Source organism: Calypte anna, chromosome 5A (genome assembly GCF_003957555.1).
Source record: "Calypte anna isolate BGI_N300 chromosome 5A, bCalAnn1_v1.p, whole genome shotgun sequence".
Taxonomy (NCBI): domain Eukaryota; kingdom Metazoa; phylum Chordata; class Aves; order Apodiformes; family Trochilidae; genus Calypte; species Calypte anna.
The window spans coordinates 12,238,283-12,255,323 of record NC_044251.1 but is presented as its reverse complement, the minus strand read 5'-3'; the positions used below and the strand labels follow the sequence as shown (position 1 = coordinate 12,255,323).

Below are 17,041 nucleotides of genomic sequence, written 5' to 3'. Positions count from 1 at the left end.
TAGAGTGTCAAGGGAACCTGTCAGCTGAGCAGTAATGGCATCCCTTTCTCATTAGAGTCTGGCAGAAGATGTACTCAGTTTCTGTGGATGGTGTGTACACCACATCATGTAGTGTAACCAATATCCCAGAAAGGGAGTCCTTATTTAATCAGATGAGAATGGTGTTACTTGGTACAGGCTCATTTATCTCTGGTTCTAGTTTCTATGTTAATAAAACATTGCAGTTAGCTAGAAACGATGCTATACAGCTCAGTTTAAAAAGAACAAGGAGCAGAGGAAGGATTATCTAGATCCTTTGATCCTTTTAATGTAATCTTTTCTCACCATGGAATTGCTCTTTTACTCCTACTGGGCAGAGGCTTGAAGCAAGAGCAGCTGTTGGGCTGCTGTCTGCAACTGAAAGTTTGGGTCCTCTCTTGCATTCTAACACCACCATGTCTTTGCATTGCTTGTGACAGTTCATTCCACAGTCTGTGAACAAAACAAAGTTGACACGAGTCAGTGGCTCTGTTGTAACATCTCAGATCAGCTCACGCAGTGTGCCCTCTGCCCAGGAAACAAGCAAACTTCCCTGGTGTTCTCTACATGCATTACCTGGAACAACACTCGAGCACAGATCCTATGAGGAGAGGCTGAGGGAGCTGGGGCTGTTCAGCCTGGAGAAGAGGAGGTTCAGGGGAGACCTCATCACTCTCTACAACTCCCTGAAAGGAGGGTGTAGCTGGGGGGGGGGTCGGTCTCTTTTCCCAGGCAACTTTCAGCAAGACAAGAGGGCACGGTCTCAAGTTGTGCCAGGGGAGGTTTAGGTTGGACATTAGAAAGAATTTCTTTACCGAGAGGGTGATCAAGCATTGGAATGGGCTGCCCAGGGAAGTAGTGGATTCTCCATCCCTGGAGATACTTAAAAAGAGACTGGATGTGGCACTCAGTGCCATGATCTAGTAACTGCAGCGGTAGTGGTTCAAGGGTTGGACTTGGTGATCTCTGAGGTCCCTTCCAACCCAGCCAATTCTATGATTCTATGATTGCCAGACCAAAGCCACCCCTTTGCTATATGCACCTGGCAGTAATTTTCATAGTGAAAATACAAAAAGATAGCTACATTCAGTCACAACAGTGTTCTGAGTGGAGGAGTTGCAGAGGAAGCAGATACTTGGATGAGGAAGAAAACTACAAAATTGTGAATTTGCTTCAGTTTTCACATTGGTGCTGTTTGTGCCCATTGGAACAGAAGGGTCTGTTCCCAAACTCTCTGAATTCAGTGATATTTTGCAAAGGGCTAGAGCCATCAGTAACAAGCTGCTTCATTTCTGCATCTCTTCTACACCCTCTGCTAGTCATATTCTTGAATCACTCTACTCCTCCCCGAGAGGTCAGATTAAATAGGTCCATTAACACACCAATGGATCTTGGGATGATCAGGTTTTTAGTCATTCACTATCAGCTATAGATTAAAATTAGCATGGAGTACCTTACCTTTGCATCTGTATCCTTGTTTAATGACTCCCCATAGCTGAAGTCCAAACAAACAGAAAGACTGTGTATTAATAGATTTATCTGTGCATTTGATACCTTGAGATACAAAAATCCACTAAAATCTCCACTCATATCTAAGATCTCAGTACCTGCAGAATATCTTGGTTTTGTACCTTTTTAACAGAAATGTCCAAATATGAATTATTTACCACTTTAGCACAAGGTAAACAGAATATTTTATGAGTTTTTCTCAATCACAAACAAAATACACTGAGCTAATCTCTAATGAATACATCAGCAGATCTGACAGCCTTTGGAGAAGTTGTGGAGCTGGAACAGATGGAGAAATCTGCCTCAGCACCCTTGTTTGAGCCCAACTAAGCTGAGAATTTGTAGGACAGTCAGTTTTACTAAATTTTTCTGTGCCATAGGTAGGGAGCATGTCATGTTGGTACCAGGACATGAGTTCTAACAGCTCCACTCCATGGAAAGCTCTGGATATGGAAGTCTTGCCTGAGACTGTGTTTTGTGACACAAACATACACCATAAAGTAGGAGCAATTTAACCAGATAATATTATGGCCAAGAGGGTGTAAAGGGCACCTTAAGTAGCTACACAGGCAGAAACTTGGTGTTCTGTATAGCTTCACTGGTGGTGTATATAGATCCGTGGGTTTGTTTTTTTTTTATGACACGTGGTGATCACAAGATTAAAAAAGGCATTATTCCAGACAATACTAACATAATTTACTAAAAAGTAAGCTTACAAATCCAGCACAGTTGTCGCAGAAAGTAGGTCTTAAGTAAGTGGTCTCTTGAAAGTTGTGAGCAAAGCCAAGTCCTAATTTGGAATAGATTGAGCTAGCCCTCATAAAGTAAGCTGTTATTTCATCCCTGCTAATCAGACCTTCCCTGAAAATAAATGAAAAAATTGCTTGTGAGACATACATTTTTGTAAAAGTACAAGGAGAATTAAACATATCTTTCTTCACAATTTATAATAGCAATAGTTTAATGGGCCAAAAATTACAGTGACCTCAGTAATCTTGTTAATCACTCCCAAAGCCTCCAGAAGCTTATCTACACATTTAAAATGCAGCCTGTAAAAATAAACAAAATACCTGCATATGTGATGCAACCACAGAACTGCTTCACAGAAAGCCTCTGAATAATCACTGCTGTGTTTTTCCATGCTTAAATATGTAAGTAAAAGTGTTCTTAATTCAACCAAAATATACATTTGCCAGTTGTCTATTTTTGAGGGACAGTTTTATCTTAGGAAACTTCTTTAATAGTACATACTGATTAGAATTTAAAAAAATATTTCTTTTTCCATCATCGGTTCTTCCTTCTCCATCAGTCTGTTTACCACTGCTAAAAGCTCACGATGATCTAATTCACAACACACTTTTGTGTCATTCACTTCCCTTTGTTGGTGAAAAGGATAATTTTAGCAACCTAATGATAGAAATAAAATTTAAAAACAAAACCCCAAAATCACCTCCCAGAATAGATGCTAAAAATTTGATAAGCAGAACGAGGTACTCACCAGTCTTTAGCCATTACACAAAATGAAAATGGAAAACTGGCAGCTATCTTTTCAAATTCTTCTTGGGAAATGTATCCATCCTGATCATGGTCATAGTTTTTGAAGACAGACTGTGCAAGAAAACAGCAGCATAGTTTATCATGGGCACAACTGCTGTAGGGGGTTTACCACTTTAGAATCTCTCCACAATATTTATGGATTTCCTCTCCCACTTTCTGCCCTATATATTAGTGCAGCAGTCTGACTGCTTGTTTTGCTTGAGACTAAAGAAGCATTGTGATTTGATTTGTATCAAGATGTAGATAAACAGACATGGGCTGGGGCAGGTGGGGTGGACTAGATGACCTTTAGAGGTCTCTTCCAACCCAGATTATTCTAGGATTCTATGAAATGGCTGGCCAGGCCTGAAAAGTTGTGGTTAAAAGCTGGCAGCCAGTTACAACTGGTGTTCTCTAGGGCTTAGTACTGGGGCTAATTCAGTTTAATATTTTTATCAATGATCTGAATGAGGGCATCAAGTGCACCCACAGTAAGTTTGCAGGTGATACTAAAACGGGACAGAGTGCTGAGCTGCTTGAGGTCAGGAAGTGTCTACACAGAGACCTGGACATGCTGGATCAATGGGCTGAGGTCAGAGGTTTAACAAGGCTTAGTGTTGGGTCCTGCACTTGGGTCCCAACAACCCCAGACAATGCTAGAGGCTTGGGGAAGAGTTTCTGGAAAGCTGCCCAGAGGAGAAGGACCTGGAGGCGGTGGTCAACAGCCAGCTGAATATGGGCCAGCAGCGTGCCCAGGTGGCTAAGAAGGCCAATGGCATCCTGGCCTGTATCAGGGCCATCAGGAGAAGGGAAGGGATTGTCCCTCTGCACTCAGCACAGGTGAGGCCACACCTCAAATACTCAAATTCAGTTCTGGGCCCCCTTAGTACAAGAAAGACAGTGCTGGAGCATCTCCAAAGAAGGGCAATAGAGCTGGGGCAGTGCTTGGAGAAAAAGGTCTTAGGAGAAGCAGCTGTTGTATGACAGAATTATCCTGTAGACACCTATTTCCATGTGAAACAACATAACTGTTTGTCTCTGGCCCTAAGGCAAGGAGCACACCTAGACCAACTTTAGAAATATATTCCAAAACAGCATATATCAAAGCAAAATATCCTAGCTATACTGGAGTCGTTTAGAAGAGAAAAGAGATGAAGCAGGAATGCAGACTCTGTACCTATCTCTTTGTCAGTTTTGAAATCAGCCACCTGAGCTTACTTGGGTGGTTTCCAGTAAAGCAGGTGACCCAAAAGAGAGAGAAAGCTTTTGAGAGGGCCACTTTCACACTCCACCAATAATATGATGTTTGAATCTCTGGTGGAAATGGACTCCCTGGCTCCCTGGAAGGCTGACTCTGGCAGTATACAAACCAGCATTTGCACTCCTACTGACTCCTTAGCCATTTAGAGACATTTCCTGCCACACCTCACAGGCCACTGCTGCTTTTTACAGCCAGACAGAAACACCTGTTTGTGAAGACAGAAGTGCTTACAAACTCAGCACAGCTTTGAATGTGTTCAGTATTTTCTCCCTTGTTTATATCCTCTCATACCTCGAGATGAAGGCTATGACTGCTAAGTAAGGTAACTGGGCCAACCATACTTACATCCACCATTCTCTGAACATGCTTGCTGATGGTTTTTGGATCAGGTTTTGGGGCTACTCCTGAGGCCCAGTCTGCAACTACGGGTGGTCTGGAAGGTGTCAAAGGCTAGAATAAATCAAATGGAACTTCATTAGTACCACACACACAGATTCTCAGTACTGCACATCTTTCATTTGTGACAATGGAGTAAGTGACACAGCACTGCCTGTAGGACTCCAGCATCACACTTCTGGTAATGATGTGGTACTTCAGAGACAGCTCTTCCCTGGACTGGCCAGAACAGGGGTTGTTACTTAAACTGTCACTTAACAGCCATGTAAATTCATCATCTTTTACATATTTATGAAAAAGGAAAAAAACTACAAAACACTCAGGGGTTTCATCTTCTAAATTATGTAAGAATTCTTCATTTAAAAGAATCAGAAGTATCTGCCAAGACTGATCCTGGTGTCATGTTTCTACACAGGTAGCTTCATCTGTGTTAAGTGTTCATATCACAAAACCCAATATGGTGTTAACTGTCCCATATATACCAGGTTAGACTTCAGCATCAACCAGTTTATGTTTTAACAGATTTTTGCTCAGTCTTTAGATCTAAAATGTTTTCAATTTAAAGTAAAATAAAATAAAATAATTTTTAAAATAGCAAAATTTTAAAAAAATTTAAAGAGTAAATAAAATAAAAAATAAAATATAAAAATAGGAAAAATGTAAAAAAGGTATAAAAGTTATGTTACTTATAAATAAACCCTTTTTGTTAGGAACCTGGAAAATCCCTTACAGCAGCTCGGTGACTTCGTGGCTCTCGTGCATATGAAAGTTCATAAATTTCATCTTCTGTGTAATAAAGATCAAGGGACAGCTAAAAACAAACAGAACATTAGTTTAATCCCAAAGCAGTCATTACGACCTGATAGACTTGTTCCTGGCATGCGTTACATATTTTTTGTTGATTAATTTTTCATTTAGGTTGCACCAAGAAAAAATGCACTTGAGCTGCACAGGTAATCACAGGTACTTGAAGTGAGTAAATTTCTGAATTCCAGACTGTTATTGCCATTATCTGGAAATCTGAGACATTACACAGCTACAGTCATTAGAACAGCAAGTGCCTGTAGGCATAATTAGCAGTCAGTTAATAAATAACCTGAAAAAAAAACCTGTCACACCCATAATAATCAATGCAACTCAAATTCTCAGAAAACTCTTCTATCAACATCTCATGTTTATCCAACCCAGCTGTGACCATGCTGAATTAAGCAGTATATGATGTGGATAAAAGATGTGCTAAGTTGTATGATAGACCACTTGAATATTATGAATAACATAAACAAATGAATATTGGTGTGCTCAACACAGGAAGCTTTGTAAACAATCTTCTGACTCCAAGATGCAGAAGCTTTTTGCTTTTTGCTTTTTTCACTAAGAGAAAATCAAAATATATATAAATATATAGATAAAAAAATTACTGCTTAAACAACAGAGGATTCAGGGTGCTTTCTAAAAGAAAGTACAGAGAGATTGCTTACTACTATAGTGAAGCAAAAATAGTAATTTCCTACTCTTATAGAAATAATTGGAAGCATGCTGCTGAACTGGTACCTCTAATCTTACTGCCACATAAATCAGTATTACTAACTTTCTCTTCTATTACTGTAAGCTTCCCAAAGGAAAAAATATTCATATTGAAATGTTATCTACTTATAATTAATAGAACTGTCTAGTTAGTTGTTTGAGAGGTATATGAAATTATGAAATGAAAATATGAAATTATTTTTGAAATGGGGTTATTTATCTCATCTGTCAGACTTACCGTAAGCAAATGAACAAGGTCCATATTAGCCTCCAGAGGAAGTGGCATTTCCTGGAGTTGTATCAGCTCATTTATGTGGTTATACAGAGAGTAGAGTTTATATATGTTAACTTTTTTGTCATCTAAATAGTCTGGCATGCCTTCATGAAGAGATATCAAGTCTTTCAGGTGGACCCCAAGGATTGGAATTTTAAAGTTACTGCACTCATTATAGGCACGCCGGTAACTGTCATAATTTCTGTAAGATGAAAGTAGTTCTGTCATTTCATTAAACACCTAAAAATCAAAAGGAAACAAAAAAAAAATCAAAATTGGTAACTGTCTTTGTTCTGATCACACAGCACAAAAATTTCCTGTTATTGTTAAGAAGTTTACTCACAATGATTCTTGAAACAGATTTTAAAACGTCAGCCTTCAAATGAAATCTAGGTATTCACATCATCTCATTTAACTATGTATAGGATGTAATAACTACTACTTAATCTATAGCCTAATCTATGATGCTGACCTTGCTATGTTCCCTATTTAGTCATTGAAAACAAATAGGATGCTCCCAAATCAAGGGGAGTGTGTATGCAGTTAATGCACAAGCACAGCACAAGCTCTCTGACCTTCATAAAAGGAATCATCTTCATTTTCAAATGTGGAATGCACAACTCTGGCTTCCAGGTCACCATCCAGAATTGCTGGAATTAGGAAGTCCCACCTGAGAAACCCTACACTCTGCTATGGTCCCATCACAGAATCGTAACACAGAGTAACAAGAACTACTCTAAAGCAGCAGGTCTCTGCTTTAAGAAAGCTTCTGTACTGATGGAAATGAAGCAGAAACAGTATCTCTGGCTTCTTGTAAAGGCCGAATGAATCCTAAGGCTGGCAGTATAAATATTTCCCTTGTTTAAAACTATACAGGTACAAAGCTGACTCTCAGCATTGCAGAATCAATGGTGGAAGTTCCTGTCTAACCTCTTGGTTTTTAACTTTCACTGTTTGTCATAATTAAACTTTAAAGTGTGTTCTCATGTCACTTTCCCTGCTTTCTATTAGTGCTTGTATACAATGTATTGATGCAAAAAGTTATTCAAATGATGGACCCACATCCAGTCCACTTCTCATAATGACATAACTTGTGAGCCAATATGTTTCTAAAATAAGGCTGCTAACAGTTTTTATAAATCTTGAGAGCTGTGACCATTATCAGTCAGAGGTCATCCTCTGGTCAGTGCTCCAGGTATACACTGTTCATTCAAGCTTATTATACTGTGATCAAAACAGGTAACTTAGATAACTATATGGAATCTTTCAGACCCCAACCAAGAGAAAATAATAAAGCATATTCGTCTCTTAAGAAGTAATCTCTTAAGAAGCTGTTAAGAGGTTTTCCTTCACAGTTTTAGCAGATTGAATCTTGGCAGAAAAAAATCTATCCATCTGCATGTCACAAGAATTTAACTGGAAATTAAAATTATCCTTAATAGTCCACTGTATTACACTGTGTGTGTATTAGGGCTAAGTTTGTTCAAATCTGAACTAGATAAAATCTGTCATTGGGAAAGATCAGATGAACAAACCCAGTCATTTCAGTTTTAAACTGAAAGTGCTGAGCTCTGTGCAACTCATAAACTGAGGATAGTCAGTGTTCCTGTGGATGACCAGTTTTGTTTTCAAATGTTTTAGGATTCGATTCTTGGCTTTTATGTTTGAATACCAGTCTTTTTATTTATTTATTTATTTATTTATTTTCTATTCTGTACTACTGCATAGAAATGAAAATGCAGCTTGTCACATCTGAGTATTAAAAGAGAAGTATTAAAAGAGAAACTAAAGATATACAAATATTGGAGAAAGGTGAGGTTGGAAGTATTGGAGTTACTTGTGACATAGAGATGAAATGATAAAAAACTTTTAAAACCGAAGTATTCCCTTTTTTTTTTTTTTCTCTCCATCTTCTCCAACAAAATAATGGTGGGCTTTGTTAGTGAAATAACAAAAAAGGCTAAGAGTTATTTTATCTGTAAAACTTAAGAGGACCAATACCAACCTTAATTACATCATGAGGAACACATGAGCTGGTTTCCTTCAGCCTGGAAATAGAACTGTGACAGAGACCTCCTATCACTGCCATTAATGTATTGAAATTCTGCAGCTGGTGGAGCTTCTGTTTTGACATATAAAAATCAGCATTTATTATTTAAAGGTTCAAGTTGTTCAGTATGCACATACAAATTCTACATTCCTCTCTTGTCTTCCTCTAAAGTCTTCATTTTGGTAGGGAGTTGTGATTTTTCACAACATGTAACATGTACTTTTGGGTGCATGTTGGGTGCAACATGTACTTTTTCCACTGTTATTTAATAAGATACTTATTCTGCAGATACAGGAAGTCTTTCAAGTACTTATCAGTACTTCTCCCACTTCTCACAGTCTACCACAACTAGGAAGCACTGCCTATTATCTTGGTTATGACTGCAGATGAATTAGCATGCAAAGAACATCAATAAGGCCATAGCTCTGCTTCTATCCAGTATGATATATCTGGTAGAAATGCTTCTACATACAGCCAAAGGTATGACAGTGGCTCATGCTCTGGCAAGGTTCACAGTCACAGACTGGAACCTCACCAGCTGATTTAACAGTTTCTTCAGAATGGATATGAGAAAGTCAGAATGGATATGAGAAAGTCATGGTGTCATGACACTGCAATATCTGAATATATGGGATGAATCCCCAGCATAGAAAAATATGCAAGCTACATGTCTAAACCAGGAGATCAGAGACAGCACTCCCAGGTGGCCCTACAGTAGTATGTGGAAAGAGCAACTAAAGGAAGAAAAACTAAAGAGCACGTATCAAAATTGAACTGACCTGTGCAACGTGAATGAATTTGATGAACACTTCAGCCCGAAGCTGTGGTGTTGGTCTGCTGAGAACCATCAGCTGCACCCACTGAGAGATTCCATTGCAAAGAGCAATTGATCTTTCCATTGTTGGATTCTCCTTCACACAACTGTTCACAATGTAGTTTTGATAATCTGAGAACTTAAAAATCAAACAAAAAAAAAAAGGTGTAAATGAAAACTCATCTAGTTTCATATACCCCATGATCTGTGTGCAGATACAGGTATGCTTTTGAAATAAAACATACAAGGTATATTTTTTACACCCTAAATATCCGTAAGACCAAAATTTCTTCCTTATCAGAGTTTTGTTCTGTTCCAAGCAGAAGGCTTAAACTAACTGAATTAACTGAAAGCATCTTGTTGCCATAATTTGTATCACATCACTTGCATCAAGTATGTTTAGGAGTCTTGGCTCTTACAAACCCTGCTATGAGTATACCTGGGGCTTTCCTCCCAGCCTCAGTGTCACCAGAGATTGATTGAATATGGGCTTCTACAAGGAAGGGTAAACTGAATTTAAAGTGTAATCTAGGAACTCAATGATAGTTTAAGGAAGTGTTCAGGTTCTGTAGCTAGGGTGTCTGAATTAAGCTACACTGATACAAAAAAAAAGTTTAATTAGATTAATATAAAACTGAGATAAGACCACAAAGAATGATGCCTTAATACTTTTCAATACAGCTTGTGAGATTCTCTTATTGAATCAAAACTATCCAAAATTGTTCAGTAGATACTTGTATGTGACAAATAGCCTTTCTTACCATAAAGATCAAAGAGAAGCAATAATTTGTTTTTATTGCTGTAATGTTTGTCTATTCTCTCAATTTATCCATAAAGAAGAATACACAAGAATTTGAATCATCAGAAAATAGGACAGAGTATATATACTTCCATTCTTTACATGCTGCACATTCTTTACACCTACATGACAGCTGACACTAACATCTTACCAAAAACATTCATTGCTGCAATCTATGCAATGCCTCTGTTACTGCAACAGTAGAATGCTGAATGGCATTGATCTTCCAAAGAGGGTCAGAAAATGTCAGGCTGCTGTTTGTTTCTTGCTCTCCCTCTTTCAATTTGTCTCCACTTTTTAACTTTTTTTCCATCCACTTATTAAGAATATTAACACTTTAAAAAGCAGATATGACAACTGGTATCTCCCCCTTTGTCCTCTTATTAAATTAAAAATGGAAGAAACATTAACAGTAATAAGTAGAGCTGTCTCTGTGATTACACAGTACTTACCTACAATTACTGTTTGAATTTTGAATCCCAGCCAAATTTGGCTGGATCTTGAAATTTTAGCAACTACACTACACAGATAGATAATTTTTCAGTATCTGACTACATAATTACTGACTTCATAGCAGCCTCAGTACAATTATGAATTACTTTGGTTAGTTTATATTTTGTTCTCAGCAATTCACTCCTTCAGAAAAGGATTTTTTTCAAATGCTGAACAAATTTGTACCTAACATCCTACCAAAACTGTTGAAATAATTTTGGTGCAAGAAATTATTAACAGCATCATCTGTAACAAGGTTTTTAGAGGCAGATATGGTAAAGTAGTTCAGGTACTTAAATAATGCAAGGGCCTGGTACTGCAACAACGAACTTGCGAGCCTCAACAAGAAAACAAAATCCAGATCCTTTCAGAAGTGTTGCCTCCCTGGAAATCAAAATATTTTCCAAATACCAGCATGCCTGCAGTCATTATTCTGTGAACACCATTCCCTGTATTTTAATTTGCTGCAAGATGCATGTTGTCTTGTGGAAGATCTTGCTGTGTGTTCAGGTGAATCAAGTATTCCTTCCTGACTCTCAAATGACAAAACCTACAAGTAGTTACTCCAGTGACTGATAACACAACACATCATTCACAGCCTTTCTACCAGCATATGCTGCCATGTTAAAATAATAAAATAATTCTGTTCATATCATGAAAACATTCTGCAAAGAGTTGATGAATATAGCTCTTTATTAACGGCACATTATTTTCTGATCTGAGGTCTCCAGAAACTCAGTTTATACCAAAAAATATGCAGAAACCCTACCTATAAAACATATGTAAGTATTTAACTGGTGGAACTCTATGACACATCTGACACTCTGACTGCAGTCATGCTTGTTATGCTCATTTATCCTTAATTACTTTATCAGCCCAGAGCTTAAAAATGTTAAGTTATATAAGCTTTGCATATTGTTACAGGCAGTAATCTGTGCATGACTTGGGTTCTATGGCTTTTTGAATTTAACACAAAACATGAAGATCCATGTACTGTCAGCTCAAAATAAATTTCACTAAAATACGACTGAAATTTTCCACAATCTATTGAGAGCCCCTTTTCTTGCAAAACTTAACCTTCAAATTGCAGTGTTCAAAATAACAAAATAACAAAACCAAATTAAAAACCCTTTCACTGTTATCATCACTGTTATCATCACTCTGACTTTGCAGCCATCTTAGATTTTGGTCTCTACTAGTCACTTTTCCTTGCCATATGTGAACTGTATCAGGTTTGATTAGAAGCAATGTTGTAGCATACAAGAATGCAGGTGTAGCCAGGGTGCCTTGGGAAGTTAGCATCTTATCAGCTACCAACACAGCTGAGAAAAAAAATCAAATGAAAGAAAACATGAATTATATAAATCCTTAAGAACTGTTTGTATACTTGAAAGCTTGTCTCATAAAATATTTAAACACACACCCACTTTACATTTAAAAATGGCATTTTCTCAAGTGCTCTCTTATGCCTTGTGACTAGTGGAGTCCCTCAGGGGTCGGTACTGGGACCGGTGTTGTTCAATATCTTCATCAACGACTTGGATGAAGGTATAGAATGTACCCTCAGCAAGTTTGCTGATGACACTAAGCTGGGAGGAGTGGCTGACACACCAGAAGGCTGTGCTGCCATTCAGAGAGACTTAGACAGGCTGGAGAGTTGGGCAGAGAGAAACATGATGAAATTCAACAAGGGGAAGTGTAGAGTTTTGCATTTGGGGAAGAACAACACGATGGCCCAGTATAGGTTGGGGGCTGACCTGCTGGAGAGCAGTGTAGGTGAAAGAGACCTGGGGGTCCTGGTAGACAAGAGGATGACCATGAGCCAGCAATGTGCCCTTGTGGCCAAGAAGGCCAATGGCATCCTGGGGTGCATTAGAAAGGGTGTGGTTAGTAGGTCAAGAGAGGTTCTCCTCCCCCTCTATTCTGCATTGGTGAGGCCGCACCTGGAGTATTGTGTCCAGTTCTGGGCCCCTCAGTTCAAGAAGGACAGGGAAGTGCTTGAAGTGCTTAATATAAAGCAGGGAAGTGCTTGAAAGAGTCCAGCGCAGAGCTACTAAGATGATTAAGGGAGTGGAACATCTCCCTTATGAGGAAAGGCTGAGGGAGCTGGGTCTCTTTAGTCTGGAGAAAAGGAGACTGAGGGGTGACCTCATCAATGTTTTCAAATATGTAAGGGGTGAGTGTCAGGGAGATGGAGTTAGGCTCTTCTCAGTGGTGACCAGTGATAGGACAAGGGGTAATGGGTGTAAATTGGAGCACAGGAGGTTCAAGTTGAATATTCGAAAAAATTTTTTTACTGTAAGGGTGACAGAGCCCTGGAACAGGCTGCCCAGGGGGGTCGTGGAGTCTCCTTCACTGGAGACATTCAAAACCCGCCTGGACACGTTCCTATGCGAGGTACTCTAGGTGGCCCTGCTCTGGCAGGGGGGTTGGACTAGATGATCTTTCGAGGTCCCTTCCAGCCCCTAGGATTCTATGATTCTATGATTCTATGATTGTCATGCACTATCAAAAATGGCAAGCAGAGTCCAGAGGACATCTATACTGACAGTCCTTTAGTCACTGCCCAGGAATGCTGCATTGTTTCCGACAGCCACAGGAAGTTAGCATTCCAGGAAGATATTCCAAGCTTCCTTTATCCCATTTCAGCCTGATTACCGATTTGGATCAAAGAAGACTGCTTTGTTCTAAAAGAAATATTATTTGGAAGAAGATCAAATGGTTTACTCCTCTTCCTTCCAACTGACCTTGCCCCAGCTCTGCTCCGCAGTTCCTTTATAGGTTCACTCTTCCTCTCTCAAACAACTGTAGCAAGAGGGTATGGACTGAGAATAAGTCCCACTGCCCACCTCCAACACCAGTAAAACAGTCAGGACGCACATTCAGCTTGTCCAACAGCTTGAACTGCAGAGTTAATCCTGAAGAACTACCCCTCTACCATCTTTTCTACATCCTTCCAATCTTTGCTTAAATAAATAAATAAATAGTTGTAAATCACTTACTGATATCCTTCTGAAAGACTTGAATTCAAGATAGGTGAGGTGGTCTGAAAGCTCCTCTGGCTCAAGGTGATCGAAAAGCAGAGAGACTTTCCGTTTCTTACTGGTGTTGGCCTTGACACGCTGTGTCAGCTTTCTAGACCAATCCCTAGAATTTCTTTTAGACAAATTTTAGAACAGAATTACTCGAAAGTTATTTTCTGAAGACCAAATCTTTCTCTCTCCCTAATACAAAAGTAGCACTGTTTTCATGCCTTACTGCAAAAAAAAAGGGAATTATTTTAATTTCTAAACAGCAAGCTCGTTTCATTCATTACAGATCACATGACAAAAAATTGTTAGTTTTAGTTACATTGCACTTACTGCATCAATATTATATTACTAAACTTCATGAGATTATATATTGCACTTCCAGAATTGGTGTCCATAACTTTGTCTTCAATGAACACATCCAGTGCTCCCTCATTTAGTGATTCTTACACATTTCCTTGACCAGTCTAGAAGTATGCTGTGCTGTTCATCCATCCATTGGATTTGAAAAGCTAAATATCCTCTTTCATTACCAGATGTAAAATATTGCTCTACTGTTGCTAGTGCATTTCAAACCAAAGTATGAACTGACACTGTTACACAGTTCCACACAACCAAATATAACAAGTGAGGCTCTCTTCACAACAAAGAGCTATGTAATGGAAAGCTGTAGGATTTATTCTTCACAGAATAAGTCATTTTATAACTAAAATTTCATAAAATAGTATCAAGAGTTTGGCACTGTAATTAACAAATCTTCTCAGTTACCTTTGGTGTTAAAAATATAAGCGCTTTTTAAACTCATGTTACCCAATCAAAATGTATTCTCCTTGACTTCAAGTGTTTTTTCAAAATCTTTAGGCCTCTAAATATTTTCTAAGTTCCCTTGAGAGAGTAAAATTTATCTACAATAGAGAATCAGCACAAAGTCTACACAGCAGTGAAACACAACCTAAGCCACTCCTGAAAGTCTTCCTCTATGTAAGAAATATTTCATCCATAATCATGTGTAAGCTCTTCTAATGATGATTAGCATATGACTTACTAAAATTAACCCACTAAAGAACCATTATCCTGATCCACTGGAGAGACAATACATATGGATAAAGGAAATTAAGAGCAAAAGTTTCTTTTCTGAGCACATTGAGACTTTGGCACTCACATTTGAGTCGTGTCAATCAGACGGCAGTGTAACTCCTCACCATTAGCTTTAACCAGTTCTTGAAACTCCTCCATAGTGGTGGACAGTTTAGAGTCCATTTTGAACATAACCCAGAACTCTGTAATCCAATACCTGTTCCACATTGAAAATACAGAAACACAAAAATAAAGGGTTTTCTCTAACATCCATAAGGTTGAAATTTAGATAGTCTCTTCTGGATTGGAATTGTATTTATTCTCCACTAACTATAGGGGATACATTTGGTTTTTTGATGCTTTTGCTAGGCTACCTTGATTCTTATCAAAAATCAAAATTTCAAGATTAAAAATCAATTATAAACTACTTGGCTTAATTATATACAGAAACAAGCTACATATACATTTGGAAAAAATTCAATTTAAAAATTTCAAGTTTCATATTAAATTTAGATAATATAGATGCTGATTTTTTATTAATGAAATGTTAAATATTCTTGTATTGTAGTGAAATGAGGCAACCAGGTGCCACTAATTGCCAGGCAGTGGGCATGAGCTTGTGTTAAGCCCACCTGTGCCTGATTAGGGCAGGGCCCCCACTGCGCATGAGCAGGATTAGGGGGCCAATAAAAGGTGAGGCTCAAACTCACAGGCTCAGCTCAGTCCTGGGCAAGCCAGCAGAGAGATTGGCTGCTCTTAGAGCAATAGCACTGATCCAGGCTGGTCAACCCTGAGGGCTATCTATAGGCTCAGAGCATTACTCCTGAGTTTCTGCTGGAACACCTGGTTGGACCTTGAAGTGCCCTTCCCTAAAACAGGTTTGTCTTGCTACATTGTATCTTCACTTGAAACTTTAAGTTATTTGGTCTGAACATAAGAAATGCACTGTGCTAGCCAGAACTTTATCTATTAACTGAAGAAAACTTTACTAATTAAATATATTTAACAGTTTGCAGGTGATTCAATCTCACATACATAAAATATTTTCAGAGAACTGCAATTTTCTGTGCTGGGCAGTCAAATTGTTTCAATTGTATATTTTATACTTCAGTTCCTATATGTGACTTGTAACCCATTGTGGTTACACAGATCTGCTCAAAGCCAGTTGAGTTTTTTATGCCAAGCTGCTAAAGCAAACCTTGAAAAGCTGAAGCATCTGTTTCTCTTTTTAATGTCAACTTAAGATATGCAAAAGCATTCTTATGTGCAGCACACAGACAGATGCTGAGCAAGACTACACTTACCTCACAAAATAGCATATCTTCACACACATTGTGGAAGATTTATTTTCTAAAGCATTGAGATAGGTAGAAAATGGTTAAGGAAAACCACATCCATTCACATGTAATATGAAATGTAACATGCTCCATTCTTGCCTACCTTTAAGCACTAGGAATAATCCTACTTATTAAGGTGTAATATGTTAGGTGTAAGGTGGTTAAGGTGTTTTTTATATATTTATATTTATATATTTATATTTATACAGCACCTATCACCATATTGATAAACATTCTTTGGATCCACTCTGACAGATATAATAATATCAGATATAATAATATCAGATATAATAATATCAGATATAATAATATCAGATATAATAATATCAGATATAATATCACATTAGAGTTTTACACAAGAGTATGCAAAAAAACACATCCTGAGATCATCAGCAAGTTTACTGTAAATATGACTACTAAGACTGATACCGATATAGCTGCTCAAATAATGAGTAGTGTTAAGTAGCACTTAAGTAGTGTAATGATTCTACTTTCTACCTGTTTCTTTGCAACATCTCACATTTCTTTTATTAAAACTCATGCACTTGCACATCTCGCTAAAATTTGAAATAGTAATAAAGCCTGTGAGATACATAGTTTGGGGTAAGAAAGGATTATCTAAATTAAATTGTACCAAAACTGGTCGAAAATCCTTTGAACGTTCGATCTGCTTCCTGTGCTGTGCTCATCTAATAGTTAGTAAACTTTTTGTAAAGCTAAAAAGTCAGGTAATATATTCCTGAAATAAAATTCTTAAGAAAAGCTAGTAGTGGCGATATGATCTAGTGGTTTCATTGTGAAAAAACACTAGTGAGCCAGAGACACATGTATGAGTCCAGGCAGTCACCTCAAAATGGGAGCTAATAGGAAGGAAAAGCTTATGATTTACTTTGGTACATTGTAATTTTGAGTGAGAAATAGTGCT

The 17,041-nt window shown here is 38.1% G+C and overlaps 1 protein-coding gene across 6 annotated transcripts in view; it reads right to left on the bottom strand.

Moving 5' to 3' along the window:
- Nucleotides 1–17,041, bottom strand: part of RASGRP1 (RAS guanyl releasing protein 1) — a 42,831-nt gene that overhangs the window by 6,451 nt on the left and 19,339 nt on the right. For 4 of the 6 annotated variants that reach the window (XM_030451606.1, XM_030451607.1, XM_030451602.1 and 1 more), the window contains exons 4-15: nucleotides 16,084–16,146; nucleotides 14,865–14,996; nucleotides 13,676–13,829; nucleotides 9,348–9,521; nucleotides 8,524–8,640; nucleotides 6,483–6,758; nucleotides 5,451–5,531; nucleotides 4,670–4,774; nucleotides 3,026–3,135; nucleotides 2,244–2,388; nucleotides 1,477–1,513; nucleotides 325–471 (exon numbers count right to left, since the gene is read on the bottom strand). In XM_030451606.1, the coding sequence (XP_030307466.1) occupies nucleotides 325–471; nucleotides 1,477–1,513; nucleotides 2,244–2,388; nucleotides 3,026–3,135; nucleotides 4,670–4,774; nucleotides 5,451–5,531; nucleotides 6,483–6,758; nucleotides 8,524–8,640; nucleotides 9,348–9,521; nucleotides 13,676–13,829; nucleotides 14,865–14,996; nucleotides 16,084–16,146 (1,541 nt within the window). The remainder of the gene's footprint in view (nucleotides 1–324; nucleotides 472–1,476; nucleotides 1,514–2,243; nucleotides 2,389–3,025; nucleotides 3,136–4,669; nucleotides 4,775–5,450; nucleotides 5,532–6,482; nucleotides 6,759–8,523; nucleotides 8,641–9,347; nucleotides 9,522–13,675; nucleotides 13,830–14,864; nucleotides 14,997–16,083; nucleotides 16,147–17,041) is intronic. The other 2 variants (XM_030451603.1, XM_030451604.1) reach the window with 2 other exon arrangements.